This window comes from Ranitomeya variabilis, chromosome 3 (assembly GCF_051348905.1).
Source record: "Ranitomeya variabilis isolate aRanVar5 chromosome 3, aRanVar5.hap1, whole genome shotgun sequence".
In the NCBI taxonomy this organism is placed as follows: domain Eukaryota; kingdom Metazoa; phylum Chordata; class Amphibia; order Anura; family Dendrobatidae; genus Ranitomeya; species Ranitomeya variabilis.
This window is the reverse complement of record NC_135234.1, coordinates 106,108,280-106,132,344: the sequence shown is the minus strand read 5'-3', so window position 1 is coordinate 106,132,344 and position 24,065 is coordinate 106,108,280. Positions and strand designations below refer to the sequence as shown.

Genomic DNA, 24,065 nt, shown 5'->3' with positions numbered 1-24,065 from the left:
GATAGAGAGGGACACAGCAAAAATACAAAAAAACAAAAACAAAACAACTTGCAGTTAGTGGTAAATTGAGCCTAGTTTGCAGGCATCAGGTAGAAAGGTGGATGGTGTAAAAGCTGTGGGCACAGAGCCTTAAACGGGATCTATCAACACAGTGACTGTTCACACCAAGTAAAGGCGCTTGGTGCATCACAACTGAGTCAATCATTTAAATACACCTTCCCACCTGCTAGTTTGTGAATATCATCACCCTCCTTTGGCTTCATAGAGCCAGAACTGTCAAACAAGATGGAAAGGAGATAGTAGGAAAACAAGCAGGTGGGAAGGTGGGTGTATATAAATGATTGGCTCTGCTGTGATGCACCGAGCAGCAGGACTAAGTTTGAACAGTCATTCTGTCCTGATAGAGACCCTTTAAATGCACCTTCCACTTCCCATCTTCTTGTTTTCCTTCCATCTCCGCCCTCCCCTCTTTGATTGACAGCTCTGGCTTTATTAGTGCAAGAAAAGAGCAGAAAAACAAGTTGGGTCAATGAACTGTTTGGCCATGCTAAGGGTGCACAAAGCTTTTCTACTTGGTATCAAGAGACGTTCTGTGTTGACAGTCCCTTTAAATGTTCACCAATATAGAAACCAATTCATACTATGATAGGAAAGGTCTTCCATAACCTGGTGCGGGCAAATGTGTTTGCTGGCCATGTAGACACTACAGACACTGCTCCAAGGCTCCCTCAACTCAAATGAGCTACCTGAGCGGACCATTTCTCTGAAACTAATTGCATCCCTCTCTCAAGTTGGACAGTATCTGCAAGCAAAGTTTGAATGGATACTGGGTTTCCATTCTTCGTGGTTTGGAAAATAGCATTTTAGAATCTGATCCTGCACTAAACATATTACCTGAGCAATTTGGTAAAAGGGGACGCATTAGTATTACATCCAATATAAAGTGCATATTAAAATGAGATACATTTATAGCAAAAGTTTACTGCCATAAATGTCAGATAAAATGGCACATCCACCACTGGGGTCTCCACCATTTGGGAGAATGAGGGTCTTTGTGAGCCTGTTTAGAGGCAGCATGAGCTTGTTGAAGACTGTACAATTGCAACTTGATAAGTCAGCAATATAATGAGGAAATTCAGTAAACATTATGAAAAATTATTGTGATACTTTCAGATGTGCGTTACAGAGAACCCCATAACAGTGCAGTATGAAGCAACATATGGAGGCCCCATAGTGTGAGGCTGCAGGGAGGCCGTGTCCTCTATACACCCAAGAGTATAGATGCTGCACGATACTAAAAGGCCTTATCACAGTACGTGGTGAAGAAAATGGCCGCTAGCATGGTGGCTACCTTACATGGGTGTTCCCGTCTCCAAGATCCTATCCAATAATTTACTAGGTGTAATAATAATAATATTAGCAATCACTTCCAATTAGAAATTAAGTGTAGTTCCTCTGATTCGCTATGTCGCTTACCTCCATCAGCACGGTACTGCAGTAGCTGAGGTATCCATAGTTATGACCACTAAAAACTAAACGTCGCTATATGAGTGGTCTTAACCATGGACACCTAAGCTACTGTGATGCCCTGCACATGGGGTATTCAACATAGTAAATCAGAAGAAGTAGACTACATTTTTAATTGGAGGTATTACTAATATTATTACATCTACCACATACTGAGATGGGAATAGCCCTTTAACTGTTTCAATGAAGACAGCCTACGTGTAGAAAAAAGAACCGACAACCTACAGATTCACCTACAACTCGAGAAGGAAAAAGCCTAACTTGATAAATTTGAGTTTTGCAGCGCTCTGTGGCAATATAGGATATTCATTGGGTAATTTACTTTTTCTCCGTGGCCCAGGTTTTCATTTTTCACCTCCAACAAAGACTTCCAGTTTGTATTTCCTCCAGCAGTTCCTCCGCGAGACTCAGAAATAGAGGAACCTTCAAGTACCTGACCCTCGGAGTCAAACCTTGGAAAAAGAAACTTTGTATTACCATCAGTGTACTATTAAATGTCTAGCAATCGGAAACATCTTCATATTCATGACTAAAAGGACAGGTATATTTTGCAATGTGAAAACTTAAAAAATAAAAAAAAATCTTTACATCAACAAGGTTTTCCACTTCTCTGTTCTGTCAAAGAAGCCAGAAAATTAACCCCTTGCCTCTGCAAACAAATCCCTTTGCTTCTTCTAAGATCCATAACTTTTTTAATTTTCCAATGACATCATATCAGGGCTTGCTGTTTGCAATGAGCGGCAGTTTTGAATGACACTATTCAGTTTACCATATAAAGTACTGAAAAAAACGGATACATGTATATATATATATTTTTTTTAAAGTGCCATTGTTCGCCGTGAAGACAAAACCCAGAAAACATTCTGTGCAAAACTTAGTCTGAATCATGATTGTCCAGGTCAGTATGATTACAGCGATACCAAACTTAGATGTCCTTTTTTTTTTTTTTTTTTAAATAAGAAAAAAATACAGAAACTTGTATTTGAAAAATTAAGCTTTGTCCGGGTTTTATCATTTTTTTTTGGGGGGGGGGGGGGGGGAAGAGTGGTGAACCACAAAAAAATTTAAATCGTAATTCTGGAGTTCTGATTTTTTTCCCCTCAATACGGTGTTTACTGATTGGGTTAGTTTCATAGGCCGAACTTATATATGCACACAGACACACACAAAGGTGGTTCTCACAAAATTAGAGTATCAAAAAGTTAATTTATTTCAGTTCTTCAATACAAAAAGTGAATTTCATATATTATACAGAGTCATTACAAACGGAGTGATCTATTTCAAGTGTTTATTTCTGTTAATGTTGATGATTACGGCTTACAGCCAAAGAAAATCCAAAAGTCATTATCTCACTTAGAGTTAATTAACAAAAAACACCTGCAAAGGCTTCCTAAGCGTTAAAAAGGTCCCTTAGGCCCCTTTCACTCATCAGATTTTGCCATCAGTCACAATCAGATGGCTCAACGGATCCATCGCAGATTGTGAAAAACTGATGCGACGGATTCGTTTTTTCAACGGATCCGGCTAGCGGATCTGGCTAATTGGATCATAAATAAATCGGAGCATGCTCAGTTAAAAAAAAAAAAAAAAAACAGACTCCGTCACCAGATTCCATCATTTGACGGATCCGGCGCACACAGGCTGCCATTCGAGCAAACAACGGACGGCGATGGATCCGTTGCTGTCCGATTTTTCAACGTATATAAAAAAAAAAAGTTACTTTGTCCGTTGTCTCCGGCCGCCGGACAAACAATTTTTGACGGATCTGGCAAACGACGAATGAAACTTGAGGCCATCCGTCGCTAATACAAGTCTATAAGAAAAAAAATGGATACGGTGGCATCAGTCACCGGACTCATTTTTTTTTTCAAAATTTGATGGATTGCGATCATAGGGAAGACTGCTGACTTGACAGATGTCCAGAAGGAAGTCATTGACACACTTCACAAGGAGGGTAAGCCACAAAAGGTCATTGCTAAAGAAGCTGGCTGTTCACAGAGTGCTGTATCCAAGCATATTAATGGAAAGTTGAGTGGAAGGAAAAAGTGTGGTAGAAAAAGGTGCACAAGCAACCGGGATAACCGCAGCCTTGAGAGGATTGTTAAGAAAAGGTCATTCAAAAATTTGGTTGAGATTCACAAGGAGTGGACTGCTGCTGAAGTAATTGCATCAAGAACCACCACACACAGACGTATCCAGAACATGGGTTACAAGTGTCGCATTCCTTGTGTCAAGCCAAGGAGAAAAAGATCAGGACTGTTGCTCAGTGGTCCAAGGTGTTTTATTCAGATGAAAGAAAATGTTGTATTTAATTTGGAAATCAAGGTCCCAGAGTCTGGAGGAAGAGTGGAGGCCACAATCCAAGCTGCTTGAGCTCTAGTGTGAAGTTTCCACAATCAGTGATGTTTGGGGAGCCATGTCATCTGCTGCTGTAGGTCCTCTGTTTTATCAAGACCAAAGCCAGCGCAGCCATCTACCAGGAAATTTTAGAGCACTTCATGCTCCCTCTGCTAATAAGGTTTTTGAAGATGAAAATTTCATTCTCCAGCAGGAATTGGCACCTGTCCACACTGTCAAAAGTACCAATATGGGTGTTAAACAACAGTATCACTGTTGATTGGCCAGCAAACTAACCGGACCTTAACCCCTTAGCGAATCTATGAGGTATTGTCGAGGAAGATGACAGACCCCAGACCCAACAATGCAGACAAGCTGAAGGCTGCCATCACAGCAACCTAGGCTTCCATAACCCCTCAGCAGTGCCACAGACTGATGGCCTCCATGCCACGTCGCATTGATGCAGTAACTGATGTAAAAGGAGCCCCAACCAAGTATTGAGTGCATTTACTGAACATACATTTCAGTAGGCCAACATTTCAGATTTTAAAATCATTTTTCAAGCTGATGCTATAATGTATTCTAATTTACTGAGATAATGTCTTTTGGGTTTTCATTGGCTGTAAGCCATAATCATCAACATTAACAGAAATAATCACATGAAATAGATCACTTAGTTTGTATTGACTATATAATATACTAGCTGTACTACCCGGCTTCGCCCGGGGTAATAACTGCTGTTAGCAAAATAGAATGTGTTAACAAAAATGTATTCTGCACAAAAAAACCACAAAACAAATAGATAGAAATGTAATAATTAAAAGGCAAAAACTAAGCTAATAGAAGCATTTTACAACATATATTTCAACACCAGAGATATTCCACACAGATTTAACTAAATTGGCCAAGTAATGTGAAGTAATCTCCTACTACTTATTCGAGAGCCTTTTGATAAACGACATTCTTAGTTTTTCCTTCAGGTGCAAAGACAAACAGATTTTTGGCTGTTCCAACTCTTGAACAGGCCACATAAAGTTGACCATGAGAAAAGCATGGAGATTGTAATCTAAGCTAGCTGAAGAGCCCGGCGTTGCCTGGGCATAGTAAATATCTGTGGTTAGTTATAGCACCTCACTTCTCTTATTTTCCCCATCACATCTTTCATTTTCCCCCTCACACCTCATTTTCCCCCTCACACCTCTCATTTTCCCCCTTACTCCTCTTATTTTCCCCCTCACTCCTCTCATTCCCCCCTAACACTTGTCATTTCGACCTCACATCTGTCGTTTTCCGATCACTCCACTATTTTCCCTCACTCCTCTCATTTTGCACTCACACCTTTTCATTTTCACCTCACACCTCTCATTTTCACCTCAGTATATACATGTTTGTCATCTCCCTTATATATAGTATACACCTGTATGTCATCTCCTGTATATAGTATATACCTGTATGTCATCTCCCCTGTATATAGTATATACCTGCTGTGTGTCATCTCCCCTGTATATAGTATATACCTGTATGTCATCTCCTCCTATATATAGTATATACCTGTATGTAATCTCCTCCCGTATATAGTATATACATGTGTCATCTCACCAATATATAGTATATATCTGTGTGTCATCTCCTCCTGTATATAGTATATACCTGTATGTCATCTCCTCCTATACATAGCATATACCTGTATGTCATCTCCTCCTGTTTATACTATATACCTGTAGGTAATCTGCTCCTGTATATAGTATATACCTGTGTGTCATCTCCTTCTGTATATAGTATATACCTGTATGTCATCTCCTGCTGTATGTAGTATGTACCTGTATGTCATCTCCTCCTCTATATAGTATATACCTGTGTGTCATCTCTCCTGTATATAGTATATATCTGTGTGTCATCTCCTCCTGTATATAGTATATACCTGTGTGTCATCTCCCCTGTAAATAGTATATACCTGTGTGTCATCTCCTCCTGTATATAGTATATATCTGTATGTCATCTCCTCCTGTATTAGCCCTCGTTCACACGTTATTTGGTCAGTATTTTTACCTCAGTATTTGTAAGCTAAATTGGCAGCCTGATAAATCCCCAGCCAACAGTAAGCCCACCCCCTGGCAGTCTATATTAGCTGACACATACACATAATAGACTGGTCATGTGACTGACAGCTGCCGGATTCCTATATGGTACATTTGTTGCTCTTGTAGTTTGTCAGCTTATTAATCAGATTTTTATTTTTGAAGGATAATACCAGACTTGTGTGTGTTTTAGGGCGAGTTTCGTGTGTCAAGTTGTGTGTGTTGAGTTGCGTGTGGCGACATGCATGTAGCGACTTTTGTGAGATGAGTTTTGTGTGGCGACATGCGTGTAGCAACTTTTTGTGTGTCGAAACAGCACATATACCAGTGTATATAGAGTGAGGTAGTTTCGCAGATAAATCCAAGCTGAGTGCTAACACAGCATAAATGCAGCACATGGACGTCTTATAGCATGTATATATATATATATATATATATATATATATATATATATATATATATATATATATATATATATATATAGTGTGTCTCTTATATATTGCCAAAGCGGGTATATAGAGCTATGCTAGATATCTGACTGTAAATCAAAGGAAAGGTATATATCCTAATGGGAATACAAATATCAGCAGCAGTAGCTGCCCCTATAATGTTAGACTATACCCATACATAGAGATTCAGTCAATATCGCATGATGCAGCATAATGTAGCACTACTTGGCAGCATTAAGTAATGAAAAAACAGGACACACTATGCCATAAAAGCAGAAAGTAAGTTACCCATCATAGCTGCAGATAGCTGTGCCGGCACTCTTATCTGCGAAACTACCTCACTCTATATACACTGGTATATGTGCTATTTTTTGCTTTGTGCTCTTCGGTTTTTATATTTTATATGTGATGTACTATTTAATAATAAAGTTTGTTTCATAATTTTGATATATTAGATCAGACTCCGTTTTCTCCTTATTAATATATGATCTTTGAGTCGTTTGTTCTATATTCACAACATGCAATTTAGCATGTGTAAGCAAATGTTTGCTGGGTAACTTATGTACCTTTCTTAAATATACAAAAATGCGCTTGGGACTAATTTTGCAATTTTTGTGTGTCGAGTTGCATGTGACAGGTTAGTGTAGCAAGTTGTGTGCAGCAAGTTTTGCGCATGGCGAGTTTTGCGCGTGGCGAGTTTTGTGTGGTGCCTTTTGAGTATGTGCAAGTTTTGTATGAGGCAACTTTTGCATGTGTTGCAACTTTTGTGCATGTGGCAATTTTTCCGCGTGGCGAGTTTTCCATGAGGTGAGTTTTGCACGTGTGGCAAGTTTTGCATGTGGAGAGTTTTGCGCGTGGCGAGTTTTGAGCGGCGACTTTTGTGTTTCAACTTTTATGTGGCGAGGTTGGTGTATGTGTGGTGAAATGTGCGCTGAGGGTGGTATATGTGTTCGAGCACGTGGTAGTGTGTGGCGCATTTTGTATGTGTGTTCATATCCCCGTGTGTGGTGAGTATCCCATGTCGGGGCCCCACCTTAGCAACTGTACAGTATATACTCTTTGGCGCCATCGCTCTCATTCTTTAAGTCCCCCTTGTTCACATCTGGCAGCTGTCAATTTGCCTCCAACACTTTTCCTTTCACTTTTTGCCCATTATGTAGATAGGGGCAAAATTGTTTGGTGAATTGGAAAGCGCGGGGTTAAAATTTCGCCTCACAACATAGCCTATGATGCTCTCGGGGTCCAGACGTGTGACTGTGCAAAATTTTGTGGCTGTAGCTGCGACGGTTCAGATGCCAATCCCGGACATGCATACACACATACATTCAGCTTTATATATTAGATGAGACTCACTTATTGTATTGAAGAACAGAAATAAATTAACTTTTTGATGATATTCTAATTTTGTAAGAAGCACATTAAATAAATATAGATATATATATATTTTTTTTAAATAACTACAATACCATTGTTTTTAGTCCCCTTGGGAGACATGAACCTGCGATCGACCGATTGCTTATACTATATACTGAAAAACCTCAGTATTACAGTATATAGTGAAAATTGCAGCCTCCTTCAAAGATCAGTCCATAGCCAAGCTTCAGAAGACAAGCATCATGGAAGCGACGGGCCTTCATCAGGATCATGACTGTCATGGTAACCCATTGGTGTCTCGCAATCAGGTCACAGGGCCCCGAAGGCCGGTCCATGTGAGCAGAACTGAATTTAAAAGCCAGCGTCAGAGATTAACTGTGGCATTGAAGTGGTTAACCACAGGTGACGTACAGCGCCGGTCGCAGCCATTACAGACAGATGCCGGCTAGCCCTACACACAGGAACCCCTGCAGCCATGTACATGTGCATCATTTTGCATTAAGGTCTTAAAGAACCCATTGATTTTAATTGGTATTTTTTTTAATCAGGTTGTCTTCAGTTTAGTTTTGTCTTGACAAAATACAACAGTCAGACGGTATATTCTCTGCTAACGTAATTGTGAGATAAGCGAGAGTGACCACTAAGGGTACCGTCACACAGTGCCATTTTCATCGCTACGACGGCACGATTCGTGACGTTCTAGCGATATCGTTACGATATCGCTGTGTCTGACACGCTACTGCGATCCGGATCCCCGCTGAGAATCGTACGTCGTAGCAGATCGTTTGAAACTTTCTTTCGTCGTCTAGTGTCCCGCTGTGGCGGCATGATTGCATCGTGTGACACAGGTTGTATACGATGTGCGCACAGTAACCAACGGCTTCTACATCGCAAATACGTCATGAAATTATCGCTCCAGCGCCGTGTATTGCAACGTGTGACCGCAGTCTACGACGCTGGAGCGATAATCATACGACGCTGCAACGTCACGAATCGTGCCGTCGTAGCGATGAAAATGGCACTGTGTGACGGTACCCTAAGCCCTGTACGGAGCCCTGATGTTCACACTCCAAACAGTGTTTACAACCGGCCTCCTCTGGAGGGGATATTAGCTGCTATACAGTTATCAGGGAAGTAAACGTTCTGGCATGTTTGATTTTGGACTGCAAATCCTTTTATTTTCCTGTAAATAATTTGCCCCAAAAGATATCCAGAAGAGAACACAGGAGCAGCGCTCCAGTGTATGGGAGGGACAGCCGAGATAGCTGCCGGCCATAAGTCAGTCTGAACCATCCTTCTACCAACAGTCATCTTATGTGTATGGAGGGATTTTCGTCTCAGACAACCCTTTTAGCTCTGGTGAATCAGTTGCGTTTGACGTAATTTATGATAAATATACAGGAACATATATTTTTATGCAGACGACAACAAAGACGTGTGTCGTATTCCATAAATTAGAATAAATGTAAATATATAAAAGACACAAAAAAAAATCACAGATTATTTTGGTGTAATATATAGATTTTATCAAATCTGATACTAGATCTCACTTTTCTATCTATCCATATTAGGTCAGATATAAAATACATTTTTACATCTGTCAATAAAACAGATTTAGGATAGGTAATAGATTTTTTTCACAAAAGTACACACCTATTTGGCAGGATTTATGTGCCAGTATTATACTGCTGAATTTCAGAAGTCAGTCTCCAGACATTTCATGGTGCCACAGAACATAAAGGCATCCCTGCCAGGTTGCAAGCACTAGAACACAACCCCAGTCAGGGGACTCCTATGCATGGCAATAGGTGTTTCTCCTCTCTGCCTCTTTAGTGCAAAGTCTGCAATTTTACCTGCAGCTAGCTTATGATGGCTTCAATTTGGGAAATCATTGTAAACATCAATGCAGTAGAAAAAGGGTTAAATTTGAGGATACACTACTTAACCATTTGACATTGTTATGGTGCCCACTAGTGCTCAAACAAGGAAGTGTGCTCAAAGGATACAAAAAGTACAAGGATATTTAATCTAAACATGTAGTTTTGTGTTAAAGAGTCACAAACACCAAATACTGTCCTGTGCCACCTGGGCAGCTGAATGCCATCTATCATGGAGTGTAAGCAGTCACGTCACCTTGCAGAAAGGCTCAAGATTGGACTATGGTCTGCCTCTTAATCTGCAGATATATTTCAATAATACATGGATGCTCACTGCCTTTTCTAGTCTTTTGTTGTTGTTCTTTTGAGTGTTTACCAACCAATTCATTTAGTTCAGTAATCCTATAAAACAAATGTTTGAAAAGTAAAACCAATCAGTGTCCTACCATCCTCTGAGCTTGAATGCTTCAGGAATATCTGGATTTATCATGACCGTGCTGGATGATAAAACTGACAGAGATCGCCCCCCAAAATCAGAAAGCCGGGCTCCTTTGATCGCTACAACAGGTTGTCTTGAGCCATCAAATTTATCCGCCTGTTACAAAAGAAAGATACTTCAGGTCAGACTGATAAAAAAGTATTGTAACCTGAGCGTTCATGGCATATTGGCAGGTTTAGACATAGAAGTCTGTGGGGACCTCCTTTCTGAATCCCCTAACATTCGGACAGAGAATGAATGGAGAGGTGGCCATGCATTAGAGCCGCTCCGTATTTTCACTCCTAATGGAGTAAGAGAAGCAGAGAAAACATGCAGAGGCCTCACCAGGCGGGATGGGGATGGCAGATCCCCGACGTGGGCACACAGACATTTATAGAATACCCCATAGATATGCCATAGATCATTATCATGAAAGTAGTATTATAAGTGACTCTAGGATCATCAGCACATAGCAAATTATTTTCTTACATGTAACGTCTAAGACCGATGGATACCAGATTGGAATGGATTCTGAACACCTTGATCCTAACACATAGGATCAGTACCTGTGCTATACGCATTTACTAAGATCATGGGGGCTTCTCTTATAGCCACAACAGCTATATATAGAACCTGCGATATTGTAATGAATACTTACATCTTCTCCCCACAGAGTTGTGGAAACCACCTTGCCCGATGTGTCCATTAAATGGATCGTTCTCTTCGAAACTTCTCGGTTGTTTGATTTTATTGTGACCTTAGCGACCTCTTCAAAACTCTTACAAACTCCTATGACATCTGTAAGAAAGGAAACACAAGAATGACAACGGATCTATGCTAGAGCTGACCACCTGACAGCTACCAAAATGGTACAGACCTAATAATGTGTCTTTATTCTTGTTTTCAAGCTCAGAAATAGGAACAAACTGAAACTGCACCGTTGGGACATCTGAGGAGTCATCGCAAGGGATAACGGTGGTCTCGCTATTAAAAGTCATCTCATAGTCATTCTTCACGGCCGTGTACTGCTTGTTAGCAATCTTCAAAGTGCCTTTTGAGAAGTAATATACCTGGTCAAATAGAGAAATAAGGGTTATTTAAATAAAAAAAAGCCCCAACATGGGATAACCTGTCAACTGGACAAAGAACGTACCTTATTCACTTCAATAAGAGAGAAAAACTTGTCAGCTTGATCATTGAAGGCAGTTGCCCGGATCTCACCCTGGAAAAGGTAAGAAACCATGCTTAAAGGGAACCTGTCATCAGGTTTTCCCCCACATAAAGTAGAGAAAGTACAGCCGCTACCACCATTTGGGCCTGATGGGAAGATCCGGTCAGATGGGCGTCTCTGGTCTTGAATCTTGTAGTGATGAGCGAAAGTGCTCAGTTATGCACAGCGTAACGCGTGTGCTCGAGGGACATGTTCCAAGTCCCCACGGACACATGTTTCACAGCTGTTAGCCACAAAACATGTGGAGATTGCCTGTGTTTGTCAGGGAATCCACAATTGTTTTGTGACTGTAACTGTGGCTGTCTAACTGTTAAGACAGCCACAAAACATGCAGGGATTGCCTGTCAAACACTGGCAATCTCCACAGGTTTTGTAGCTGTCTAACAGAGGCGAAACAGTGTCAGTGGGGATTGAACATGTCACTCGCGCACCCGCAATTGTCTGTGCATAACTGAGCACCTTAGGCAAACTGGGGTAACGAGTCACCTTCTTGCGATCGTCAGCCTCCTTCCCCCTGGAGCAAAGCACTATATTGAGCATGCACTGGCTTTACTTCCAGGTCATCAGTGCTCTTTGGCTTTTCCCGGGGCATGCGCATTACAGTACTTTGCTCTGATGTCAGCAAGACAGTACGCCTGCACAGGAACGCGATGGGGGCACTGATAATGACATCCACATGAAACAGGGAAGGAGGACGATGAGAGGAGGTGCCGAATCAAGACCAGTGATGCCCATTGGACTGGACTGCCTCATCTGCGTGTATAATGAAAGGTCTTTTTGGGATCTGCAGATTGGATTGTGGATTTTAATTTTTTTTAAAATTCCAGCATGGTGGTGGCCTTAATTTATATGGGACAAACTTGGTGACAGGTTCTCTTTAAGGATATATATATACTTAGAAATAAAAAGAAGAAAAAAATGCAACATATATGTGCATTCAAATCAAACATACTCATGTTTACATGACCTCACATTAATCTATTTTCCCTACAGTCATTATATGGGAAAAATGACCACGTAAGTTGTCAATTAGCATTTGTAAATATTCCTGGCCTCTGTATAAAACCATAGCCATCCACTTATTAATTATCGAGATGATTAACCAATTAACTGAAGAAGGCACGTGATGTGTGGGCTACAACGTACTCTGTACCTAACGGATGACAAAGATGTCACTGCTTGTATATGCTGCCCAGGCTCCAGCATGACTCATCCGCCTTCGCTATACCCAGGGCATGGAGAGCTAATTATTTGATAACAGATTTTGGTTCTTGCATCAGAGAAACAACATCTGCACATAAAAAACATTTTAGTCACTGCATTTTTCTACAAGTGACCAAGAATAGAAAGCCCTGACGAGCCCTGTACATCTCAAAAGAGGTTAGGAGGGCAAACAAAAGCGAGCCTCTGTCTCCGGAGCAATCACCAGCATCCCACGGCATCAGTCAAGAAGCACTGACTGCCAGCAGAATCTGTGCAGAGTTTTCCCAGACACACTGGTGTACTACACTATACACACAACACTACAATGCTAATTTTATATTTCAACTATGATTCTTCTCGATCACACATTATATAGGTATTTAAGCCACGGAATTTGACTTGAACATCACTGTGATGACTGCAGATAAGAATTAATAAGATAAAACATAATGAGCTTAATTTTATTGGCTACGGGCAAAATAACTGTGTGGACAGCAGTACGCAGCATATAAAAGCCACAGACGTAAAAGCATAGCAACAGCCTTTACTTACACTCTCATCCACCATCTCAATGGAAAATAATTTCCCTTCTCCACGAGAATTGCTCCAAGTACGTATCTGGCCTTTGTTGGTCACTCGCGCTCGAATCATCCACCTTAAAAAAGGAATTTATATAAAAAAATTGTATTATATGTATTAATTTAGATTATACACTTACACATTGGGGAAGTGCAGAAGGAGAGCGAGCGACCCGGCGGGAAGGAGAGCGAGCGAGCGACCCGGCGGGAAGGAGCGCCAGCGACCAGGCGGGAAGGAGCGCCAGCGACCAGGCGGGAAGGAGCGCCAGCGACCAGGCGGGAAGGAGCGCCAGCGACCAGGCGGGAAGGAGCGCCAGCGACCTGGCGGGAAGGAGCGCCAGCGACCTGGCGGGAAGGAGCGCCAGCGACCTGGCGGGAAGGAGCGCCAGCGACCTGGCGGGAAGGAGCGCCAGCGACCTGGCGGGAAGGAGCGCCAGCGACCTGGCGGGAAGGAGCCAGCGACCTGGCGGGAAGGAGCGCGAGTGACCTGGCGGGAAGGAGAGCGAGCGACCTGGCGGGAAGGAGAGCGAGCGACCTGGCGGGAAGGAGAGCGAGCGATCTAGAGGGAAGGAGAGCGAGCGATCTAGAGGGAAGGAGAGCAAGTGATCTAGAGAAGGTGAGCAAGCGATCTAGGGCGAAGGAGAGCAAGCGATCTAGCGGGAAGGAGAGCAAGCGATCTAGCGGGAAGGAGAGCAAGCGATCTAGCGGGAAGGAGAGCAAGCGATCTAGCTGGAAGGAGAGCAAGCGATCTAGCGGGAAGGAGAGCAAGCGATCTAGCGGGAAGGAGAGCAAGCGATCTAGCGGGAAAGGAGAGCAAGCGATCTAGCGGGAAGGAGAGCAAGCGATCTAGCGGGAAAGGAGAGCAAGCGACCTAGAAGGAAGGAGAGCAAGCGATCTAGAAGGAAGGAGAGCAAGCGATCTAGCGGGAAGGAGAGCAAGCGATCTAGCGGGAAGGAGAGCAAGCGATCTAGCGGGAAGGAGAGCAAGCGATCTAGCGGTAAAGGCAGAGTAACAAAAGAGCAACTGCCTCTCAAACACATGGAACAATTTCAGATAAACATTTCTCACTGTAAAATTGCAAAGACTGAATATCCCACCATCTACAGTACATATCAAAGGTTCAGTTTCTAGAGAAATCGAGAACATTCAGACAAGAATGGGACTACATTTCCCTTCCAAACTCTAGCAATTGGTGTCCTCACTTCTCAGAGGTTTAGATTGCTGTTAGAAGAGATGCTACACAATGGTAGACATGGCCCTGTCCCAAATGTTTTGAGACATGTTGCTGCCATCAATTTCTAAAGGAGTTATTACAAGTGAAATGGAAAAACTTCCAACATTCACCTTCTGACCTGTGTTTGATGTCCAGTTGCATATAAAATTTGCTGATAGAATTTCAAACTCATTTGATTATTAAAAGAAAAAACAATGGCACACTGGCGCTGGTGAGAAATATGTGTGCAAGCTGCTGATATCAGGCGGGTACCGTGCCTAGCCCGTCACACCTATTGCTCCACAAGCCGTAGTCTTTGTGACGTCACACGCTGCTGGGCTAGCAGCGTCGGCCATTTTTTCACGCGCACCCAGGATCGCTACCGGCCGGAGCGCTTCTGGCTCTGCGCGTCTTCTAACTACGGGCATCCTCACAGCCCACTCCTGTCGCCAGGTGTCCGGTGTTTCTAGTAACTGACACTGGTCACCAGTATCGCTACGCCATTCGGAACCCTGATCAAGCCATCTTCGGGGTAAGGAGCAGTGCTCACCTTTTCTTTGCAACATCTACACCGGTTGTGGCATCTATAGTGGCGTGAGCTTGTGATTATAATGAAGTCTTGTGCAAAACATCAATACATTCAGTGTTTAGCGCGATATCTCTTGTTTATATCTCATTTGATTATTGTTTTCTCTACATTTTAAACAAAAAGTCCCACTTCTCACTTTACTTTGATCACAAGTCACCAACAACCTTCCACTATACTTTCACAGATCAGACTTTTTCAGGTGCAGCAATACCAAATATTTTGAAAAAGGGAAGGGGGGGTTAAACTTTCATATTGTCTTTATTTTTAGTCTCCTTATGGGACTGGAGACTGTGATTTTTGATTACAAGAAGAATTGCAGTATACAGAGAAAATTCTGTTCTGCTATGAAGCCCAGCCAGAGACTGTGTCACAGAAGGTTCAAGATGGAAACTTTAGGGGGCTTCAGCAGGCCTCCAGCTGCCATATCAACTCATCACCATCCCAGAACAGAATTGTGGAGGCCAGTGGGAGACTGCAAGTAAGGATCATTTAAAAGCCACCAGAGTTCATCAGTGGCACTGAAATAGTTAAACAATAGTAATCAGAGCAGATACCTGCCATGGTGCTGACTCAGCAACTTCGCCCTACGTACGATCCACTATTACTGAGAAGGGGTTAATGAACTAATCAAAGAAAAGCCTTACATGGAGCTCAATGACAGGATAGAGCAGGACACTTATAATGAAGGCAGCGGGTGGATGGCACCACAGGAAGCTTTTACAGGTTTTAGCGCAGCCAACAAATTTAATCAATTGCTAGCAGTTTGTAACCCTCCTTTCTCTACAGCAGCATACAGGCCGCACACTGGAAGAAAATTCAATACTCCAGACATGGTTTATACTAAAACTACCACAGTGGAAATGGGATAATGCCAGATAATGTGTGCTACATTAATGTCCATGCTGGGAAATGAGCCGGCCTGAGGAGTGCAGAGAACCTACCACCATTACGGGCAGGTTTGCTAACGGCAATTTACACCATGCGAGCGTTAGACATGGGATATTGGGGCAGATTCTGCATCAAACAGCCACAGAAGTACAGTACAATGTATGTGAAGAGGGTTTACAAATTCCCAATCTCAGGCAGTGGATTTCAGGATAGATATCGGCTGTGAGGGCCTTTATAACAATCTGGGAAATCTTTAATTTTTCAGCTTTCGCTTTCTTTTGAGATGTATAACTTTTTTTTCGTTGACATGGGTGTAGTTGTGGCTTTTAACGTCCACTGACTGACATAGCCCATCACGGCCGGGTGTCAGTTCCTGCACCAGGACGGCCTATGTCCATCATGCATATAAACACGCAGTGACAGTTCAGTGCAGACAGCGGTCTGTGACAGTTGAGAGGAAGGAGAAGAGGTGCAGGGACCCATGCGGTCATCCCCGCACCCAGATCACTGTGATCAGCGCCTCCCAACCGATCAGTGCAGCAGCTCAGGGCGCCAGTGGCCGAGCTTCTGTACTAAGACAGGAGCGGAGCCAGTGCCGCCCTTGGCTGTTTATCCCCTAAATGCTGCAATCAAGTGCGATCCCAACATTCATGAAGGAGGCAGAGCAACAGGAGTTCCGGGTCGATCGTTGCCATGGGGACCCGGGTTGTCATAAGCCCTGGATCACCAAGCTAAGGAAAGTTTCTAAGACCATGCTCACAGCATGGTGTCAGAAGCTTTCAATTTAGGTGAACACTGTGTTCCAAATTATTATGCACAAAGAGTTTAGGAGTGATAAGGTTAGAATTTTTTTGTTTGTCATTTAAACTCATTGATGGTGATGTGTGTCAGGGCTCTTTATATCACTGAAAGCAATTGCAGATACCTGTGAAAATAAGTTTGGCAGGTGTGTCCAAATAAAGGCAAGACTACTTAAGAAGGCTGTTCCACATTATTAAGCAGCCTACATTTTTGGCCAAAATGGTAAAGAAAAAGGATGTGTCGGCTGCTGAGAAGCAACAAATTGTGGAGTATTTAGGTCAAGGCATGACTACAATCAACATTGCCAAGACACTTCATCGTGATCATCTCACAATCAAGAAGTATGTAGCGGATTCCCAGCACACACGTGTGCGTGCTGATAAGGAAAAATTGAGGACTCTTTCCAAGAGGCAATTGCGTAAGGTTAAAAGAGCAGCTGCAAAAATGCCTTGTCATAGCAGCAGACAAGTTTTTGAAGCTGCTGGTGCCTCCAACGTCCCCAGAACAACAAGATGCAGGGTCCTTCAGAGGTTTGCAGCTGTGCGTAAGCCATCCTGTCGACCACCTCTATCCACTGCACACAAGCAGAAACGGCTCCAGTGGGCCAAACAATACATGAAGACTGCCTTCCAAACTGTTTTGTTCACCGATGAGTGCCGTGCAACACTCGATGGTCCAGATGGATGGAGTGGAGGATGGCTGGTTGATGGACACCCCATGAAAACACGGCTAAGGCGCCAACAAGGAGGAGGTGGAGTAATATTTTGGGCTGGAATCATGGGGAGAGAGATTGTCGGCCCCTTTATGATCCCTGAAGGGGTAAAGATGAACTCCATAATCTATGTGGAGTTTCTAAAACAACACTTCCTGCCATGGTTCAAGAGGAAGAACCGTGCTTTCCGCAGCAAGATCATTTTCATGCATGATAATGCACCGTCTCATGCTGCAAAAAACACATCTGCATCTCTGGCTGCTATGGGCATAAAAGAGGACAAACGTATGGTGTGGCCACCATCTTCCCCTGACCTCAACCCCATTGAGAACCTCTGGAGCATCATCAAAAGGAGTGTCTATGATGGCGGGAGGCAGTTCACATCTAAGCAACAGCTCTGGGAGGGGATTCTGTCCACATGCAAAACAATTGAAGCAGAAACCATCCAAAAACTGACAAATTCAATGGACGAGAGAGTTCAGAAGCTTCTTTCGAACAAGGGGTCCTATGTGCAAATGTAACATCACCTAGAATAAAGTTTTCACTTGAAAACTGTTTGATTTCATTTTGTAATAAGCTGATAATGCTTATAACTTCACAATTGACCATTTTTTTGTTCAAAATAATTAAAAAAAAAAGGTTGAAAACTCTGCTGTGCATAATAATTTGGAACATGTATTTTGAGTGTTTATATTTTTTAAAAAATATACTGTTTTCATAGGCAGTTTGTTCCAAAACATTGCAATTATACTATAATAGTAGATGACTGGAAAATAACAATGACTGCAATTCAGATAGGTAATTTAGAGAAAATATGAGGAAATATTATTTGCATAATAATTTGGAACACACTGTAATGCTTTGCAATGTCTTACCAGTGCAAAGTAAAAAAAAAAAAAAAAAAAAGCGAAAGTCCCATAAAGGGACTACCATATATACTCGTGTATAAGCCGACCAGAGTATAAGCCGAGGCACCTAATTTTGCCTCGAAAAACTGGGAAAACTTATTGACTCGAGTATAAGCTGGGTATGCATTGTCCCCTAATCCCTATTCTGGTATACATGGGCTCCTTATTCCCGTCCTTGTCTGCGCGACTCCTTATCCCCGTCCTTGTCTGCGCGACTCCTTATCCCCGTCCGTGTCTGCGCGACTCCTTATCCCCGTCCGTGTCTGCGCGACTCCTTATCCCCGTCCGTGTCTGCGCGACTCCTTATCCCCGTCCGTGTCTGCGCGACTCCTTATCCCCGTCCGTGTCTGCGCGACTCCTTATCCCCGTCCGTGTCTGCGCGACTCCTTATCCCCGTCCGTGTCTGCGCGACTCCTTATCCCCGTCCGTGTCTGCGCGACTCCTTATCCCCGTCCGTGTCTGCGCGACTCCTTATCCCCGTCCGTGTCTGCGCGACTCCTTATCCCCGTCCGTGTCTGCGCGACTCCTTATCCCCGTCCGTGTCTGCGCGACTCCTTATCCCCGTCCGTGTCTGCGCGACTCCTTATCCCCGTCCGTGTCTGCGCGACTCCTTATCCCCGTCCGTGTCTGCGCGACTCCTTATCCCCGTCCGTGTCTGCGCGACTCCTTATCCCCGTCCGTGTCTGCGCGACTCCTTATCCCCGTCCGTGTCTGCGCGACTCCTTATCCCCGTCCGTGTCTGCGCGACTCCTTATCCCCGTCCGTGTCTGCGCGACTCCTTATCCCCGTCCGTGTCTGCGCGACTCCTTATCCCCGTCCGTGTCTGCGCGACTCCTTATCCCCGTCCGTGTCTGCGCGACTCCTTATCCCCGTCCGTGTCTGCGCGACTCCTTATCCCCGTCCGTGTCTGCGCGACTCCTTATCCCCGTCCGTGTCTGCGCGACTCCTTATCCCCGTCCGTGTCTGCGCGACTCCTTATCCCCGTCCGTGTCTGCGCGACTCCTTATCCCCGTCCGTGTCTGCGCGACTCCTTATCCCCGTCCGTGTCTGCGCGACTCCTTATCCCCGTCCGTGTCTGCGCGACTCCTTATTCCCATCCGTGTCTGCGCGACTCCTTATTCCCATCCGTGTCTGCACGACTCCTTATTCCCATCCGTGTCTGCACGACTCCTTATTCCCATCCGTGTCTGCACGACTCCTTATTCCCATCCGTGTCTGCACGACTCCTTATTCCCATCCGTGTCTGCACGACTCCTTATTCCCATCCGTGTCTGCACGACTCCTTATTCCCATCCGTGTCTGCACGACTCCTTATTCCCATCCGTGTCTGCACGACTCCTTATTCCCATCCGTGTCTGCACGACTCCTTATTCCCATCCGTGTCTGCACGACTCCTTATTCCCATCCGTGTCTGCACGACTCCTTATTCCCATCCGTGTCTGCACGACTCCTTATTCCCATCCGTGTCTGCACGACTCATCCCCATCCTTGTCTGCACGACTCTTTATTCCTATCCTTGTCTGCACGACTCTTTATTCCTATCCTTGTCTGCACGACGCCTTATCCCCGTCCTTGTCTGCATGACTCCTCATTCCCATCCTTGTATGCATGGCTCCTTATCCCCATCCTTGTCTGCATGGCTCCTTATTCCGATCCTTGTCTGCAAGCCTCCTTATCTCCATCCTTGTATGCATAGCTCCTTATCCCCGTCCTTGTCTGCATGGCTCCTTATTCCCATCCTTGTATGCATGGCTCCTTATCCCCGTTCTTGTCTGCATGCAAGTCTCTCTCTCTCTCTCTCAACTTCTTACGTTCGCTGTACTCTTTCTTCATTTGGGTGGATGACACATTCATGCGTCATCCACACAGTCTCTTCGGCATTGCACTTCGGCGCAGGTATACTTCTCTAGGGCAGAGAAGTACGACTACGCAGGAGCGAGATGCCAGGGAGACTGTGGATGACACAGGGACGCGTCATCCACACGAAGCAAGAAAGAGGACGGAAATCATAAGATGGAAGGCGCGGGACCAAAAACATCAACACCCCTCAGACTGAACCACCCCACAGGTGAGTAAAATAAAAGGTCTTTTTCTTTTCTTAGGAGGTCGGGTTGGGGGCCCTGAAAGGTGATGGCCGTATCTCACATCAGCCATACCGGGTGACATTTTCCCTTTAAGAGGAACCTGTCAGAGGATTCATACTGACCTAATCACTGTCAGCTCTAAACACCGATGAAGCGGTAGCGAAACGCGCGTTGGAGTGCAGTGAGTGCATCCTGGTCAGTATATGAATATGGTATAACATTGGGACTTTTTACTTTTCTCTGGTCCACCTTGTCTGTGACATGATTGGCATCATTATTTGCACTATGCACTTCTACTATTTTGTATCCATATATTTGATATCTATCTAATGAATTGGTATCTGTTGTTACAGTCATTAATGTTTTCCTATCATGCATTGAAAGATTTGATATCTATATTTATTTGATATTTATTCAATGAATTATCATCTGTCTGTATAGCTATTTATGTTTCTCTAGAATTATTTTATGCATTATGCATTGAGAGATATACACATTAATTTTCATCCATCAGAGATATAAATTCACACACACACACACACATATATATATATATATATATATATATATATATATATATATCAGTGCCTAAAAGTAGTATTCAACCCCCTGCAGATTTAGCAGGTATAATAAGATGCAAATAAGTTAGAGCCTTCAAACTTCAAACAAGAGCAGGATTTATTAACAGATGCATAAATCTTACAAACCAAAAAGTTTTGTTGCTCAGTTAAATTTTTATAAATTTTAAACATAAAAGTGTGGGTCAATTATTATTCAACCCCTAGGTTTAATATTTTGTGGAATAACCTTTGTTTGCAATTACAGCTAGTAATCGTCTTTTATAAGACCTGATCAGGCCGGCACAGGTCTCTGGAGTTATCTTGGCCCAATCCTCCATGCAGATCTTCTCCAAGTTATCTAGGTTCTTTGGGTGTCTCATGTGGACTTTAATCTTGAGCTCCTTCCACAAGTTTTCAATTGGGTTAAGGTCAGGAGACTGACTAGGCCACTGCAACACCTTGATTTTTTGCCTCTTGAACCAGGCCTTGGTTTTCTTGGCTGTGTGCTTTGGGTCGTTGTCTTGCTGGAAGATGAAATGACGACCCATCTTAAGATCCTTGATGGAGGAGCGGAGGTTCTTGGCCAAAATCTCCAGGTAGGCCGTGCTATCCATCTTCCCATGGATGTGGACCAGATGGCCAGGCCCCTTGGCTGAGAAACAGCCCCACAGCATGATGCTGCCACCACCATGCTTGACTGTAGGGATGGTATTCTTGGGGTCGTATGCAGTGCCATCCAGTCTCCAAACGTCACGTGTGTGGTTGGCACCAAAGATCTCCATCTTGGTCTCATCAGACCAGAGAACCTTGAACCAGTCAGTCTCAGAGTCCTCCAAGTGATCATGAGCAAACTGTAGACAAGCCTTGACATGACGCTTTGAAAGTAAAGGTACCTTACGGGCTCGTCTGGAACGGAGACCATTGCGGTGGAGTACGTTACTTATGGTATTGACTGAAACCAATGTCCCCACTGCCATGAGATTTTCCCGGAGCTCCTTCCTTGTTGTCCTTGGGTTAGCCTTGACTCTTCGGACAAGCCTGGCCTCGGCACGGGAGGAAACTTTCAAAGGCTGTCCAGGCCGTGGAAGGCTAACAGTAGTTCCATAAGCCTTCCACTTCCGGATGATGCTCCCAACAGTGGAGACAGGTAGGCCCAGCTCCTTGGAAAGGGTTTTGTACCCCTTGCCAGCCTTGTGACCCTCCACGATCTTGTCTCTGATGGCCTTGGAATGCTCCTTTGTCTTTCCCATGTTGACCATGTATGAGTGCTGTTCACAAGTTTGGGGAGGGTCTTAAATAGTCAGAAAAGGCTGGAAAAAGAGATAATTAATCCAAACATGTGAAGCTCATTGTTCTTTATGCCTGAACTACTTCTTAATACTTTAGGGGAACCAAACAGAATTCTGGTGGGTTGAGGGGTTGAATAATAAATGACCCTCTGAAAAAACTTTTCCCAATTTAAAAAAAAACCAAAGAAATAACATTCTTTTTTGCTGCAGTGCATTTCACACTTCCAGGCTGATCTACAGGCCAAATGTCACAATGCCAAGTTAATTCCAAATGTGTAAACCTGCTAAATCTGCAGGGGGTTGAATACTACTTGTAGGCACTGTGTGTGTGTGTGTGTGTGTGTGTGTGTGTGTGTGTGTGTGTGTGTGTGTGTGTGTGTGTGTGTATGTATGTATGTATGTATGTATGTATGTATGTATGTATGTATATATATATATATATATATATATATATATATATATATATATATATATATATATATATATTTATCTACTGATCATATATGAATTTATATCCATTCAATTTAATTGACATCTTTTAGCGATATCGTCTATATTTTCTGTAATTGTTCTTACCACCAAATATATATCTTTCAATTAATCACTATTGCTGGCCGGTTGGCACACCTGTCCCCCATATATATTTTTCCATCACTTGGTTTTATTGTGTGTTTCGGCATGTTATACATGCTTTTTAATTGTGTTGTACTATCATGTTCTGTTTATATTATTATTTAATAAAGTTTATTGGATACTTATTTTCTTTTTGGATTTATCTGTGTTTCTAGTATCCTGTCTTTCTACTTACTAGTATTATTGGTATTTCTTTTCTATGTAGGTTTACTTCTATTGGGATGTGGCCTGGACGGCGCAGTGCGCATTCTGCCCTGTGACCAAGGCATGATTTTGGAGGAGACTATTTCCACTGCAGTTTAGACCATGTATTTGCAAAACACATGAAAGCAGACAACTACAGAATAAATGGACATGCTGTGGATTTCAGATCAAGCAATCCTAAAAGTCAATATCGACCCTTTAGGGTATGTGCAGATAATCAGGAATTGGCAGGGCCTTGGATGCAGCGCACGTTAACTGCGTCCAAGTGCTACAGTCTATTGAACGCAGGTGAATCCGCATGTGTTCACTGCGTTAAATACATTGTACGGGTGAAATTTATCTTGCGGAGGTTCGCGTCTCCGCAAGATAAATAGACATGCTGCGGTCTGGAGAGATCCTCGCATGTCCTGTCTCCGCGGGTGAGCTGCGGGCGTCTCTGGACGGATAGTGGGCATGGGATTTCTTGAAATCCCATCCACTATGCTGTACCATCTGGACACTGCGGGCTGGACGCTGCAGAAGCACACAGCATCCAACCCGCAGCGTTTACTGATCGTGTGCACATACCCTTATAGAGCCTTGGCACATGACTTACGATAAGACTGAGTTCAGTTTTGAAATTTTGCTCAGCCACAGTAGATCAAAGTATAGTATTTGGATATGCGGTATAGCTATTTTTTCAACATTTATGGGACATTGGATAGTCTCTCCCCCTCCCTCTTTTTATCACTAATCCACACATTAGCGCAAAATATTTTAAATTTAGCAGTAGATTGCAAAAAAAAAAGATAACTTTTTTTAGTGAGTCCCCAAGCGGGTTTCTCTTGACGTGTCTGTGTGCTTATATATTCTGATCAAATTGTTAACTAGGACCCTTGTATTCAGTTTATAAAATTTTGCTTATCCTTTGTAAATGTAAAAATTGTAAAAATATTTGGATACGTGGTCCACATCTTTTTTCTATAGTTCTGGTACATTATAGTATCACACTGCATTGCTTCAGAGGTTGTATGTTGTCTACCGGGAACAAATCACGGACACCTTGGGACTCC

At 43.3% G+C, this 24,065-nt stretch overlaps 1 protein-coding gene across 1 annotated transcript in view; it reads right to left on the bottom strand.

The window, feature by feature from the left end:
- RPA1 (replication protein A1) overlaps positions 1 to 24,065 on the bottom strand; it is a 92,163-nt gene that overhangs the window by 45,364 nt on the left and 22,734 nt on the right. Inside the window, exons 8-13 of the mRNA XM_077294480.1 lie at positions 13,107 to 13,209; positions 11,274 to 11,342; positions 10,998 to 11,190; positions 10,779 to 10,918; positions 10,089 to 10,237; positions 1,850 to 1,979 (exon numbers count right to left, since the gene is read on the bottom strand). Of these exons, the coding sequence (XP_077150595.1) occupies positions 1,850 to 1,979; positions 10,089 to 10,237; positions 10,779 to 10,918; positions 10,998 to 11,190; positions 11,274 to 11,342; positions 13,107 to 13,209 (784 nt within the window). The remainder of the gene's footprint in view (positions 1 to 1,849; positions 1,980 to 10,088; positions 10,238 to 10,778; positions 10,919 to 10,997; positions 11,191 to 11,273; positions 11,343 to 13,106; positions 13,210 to 24,065) is intronic.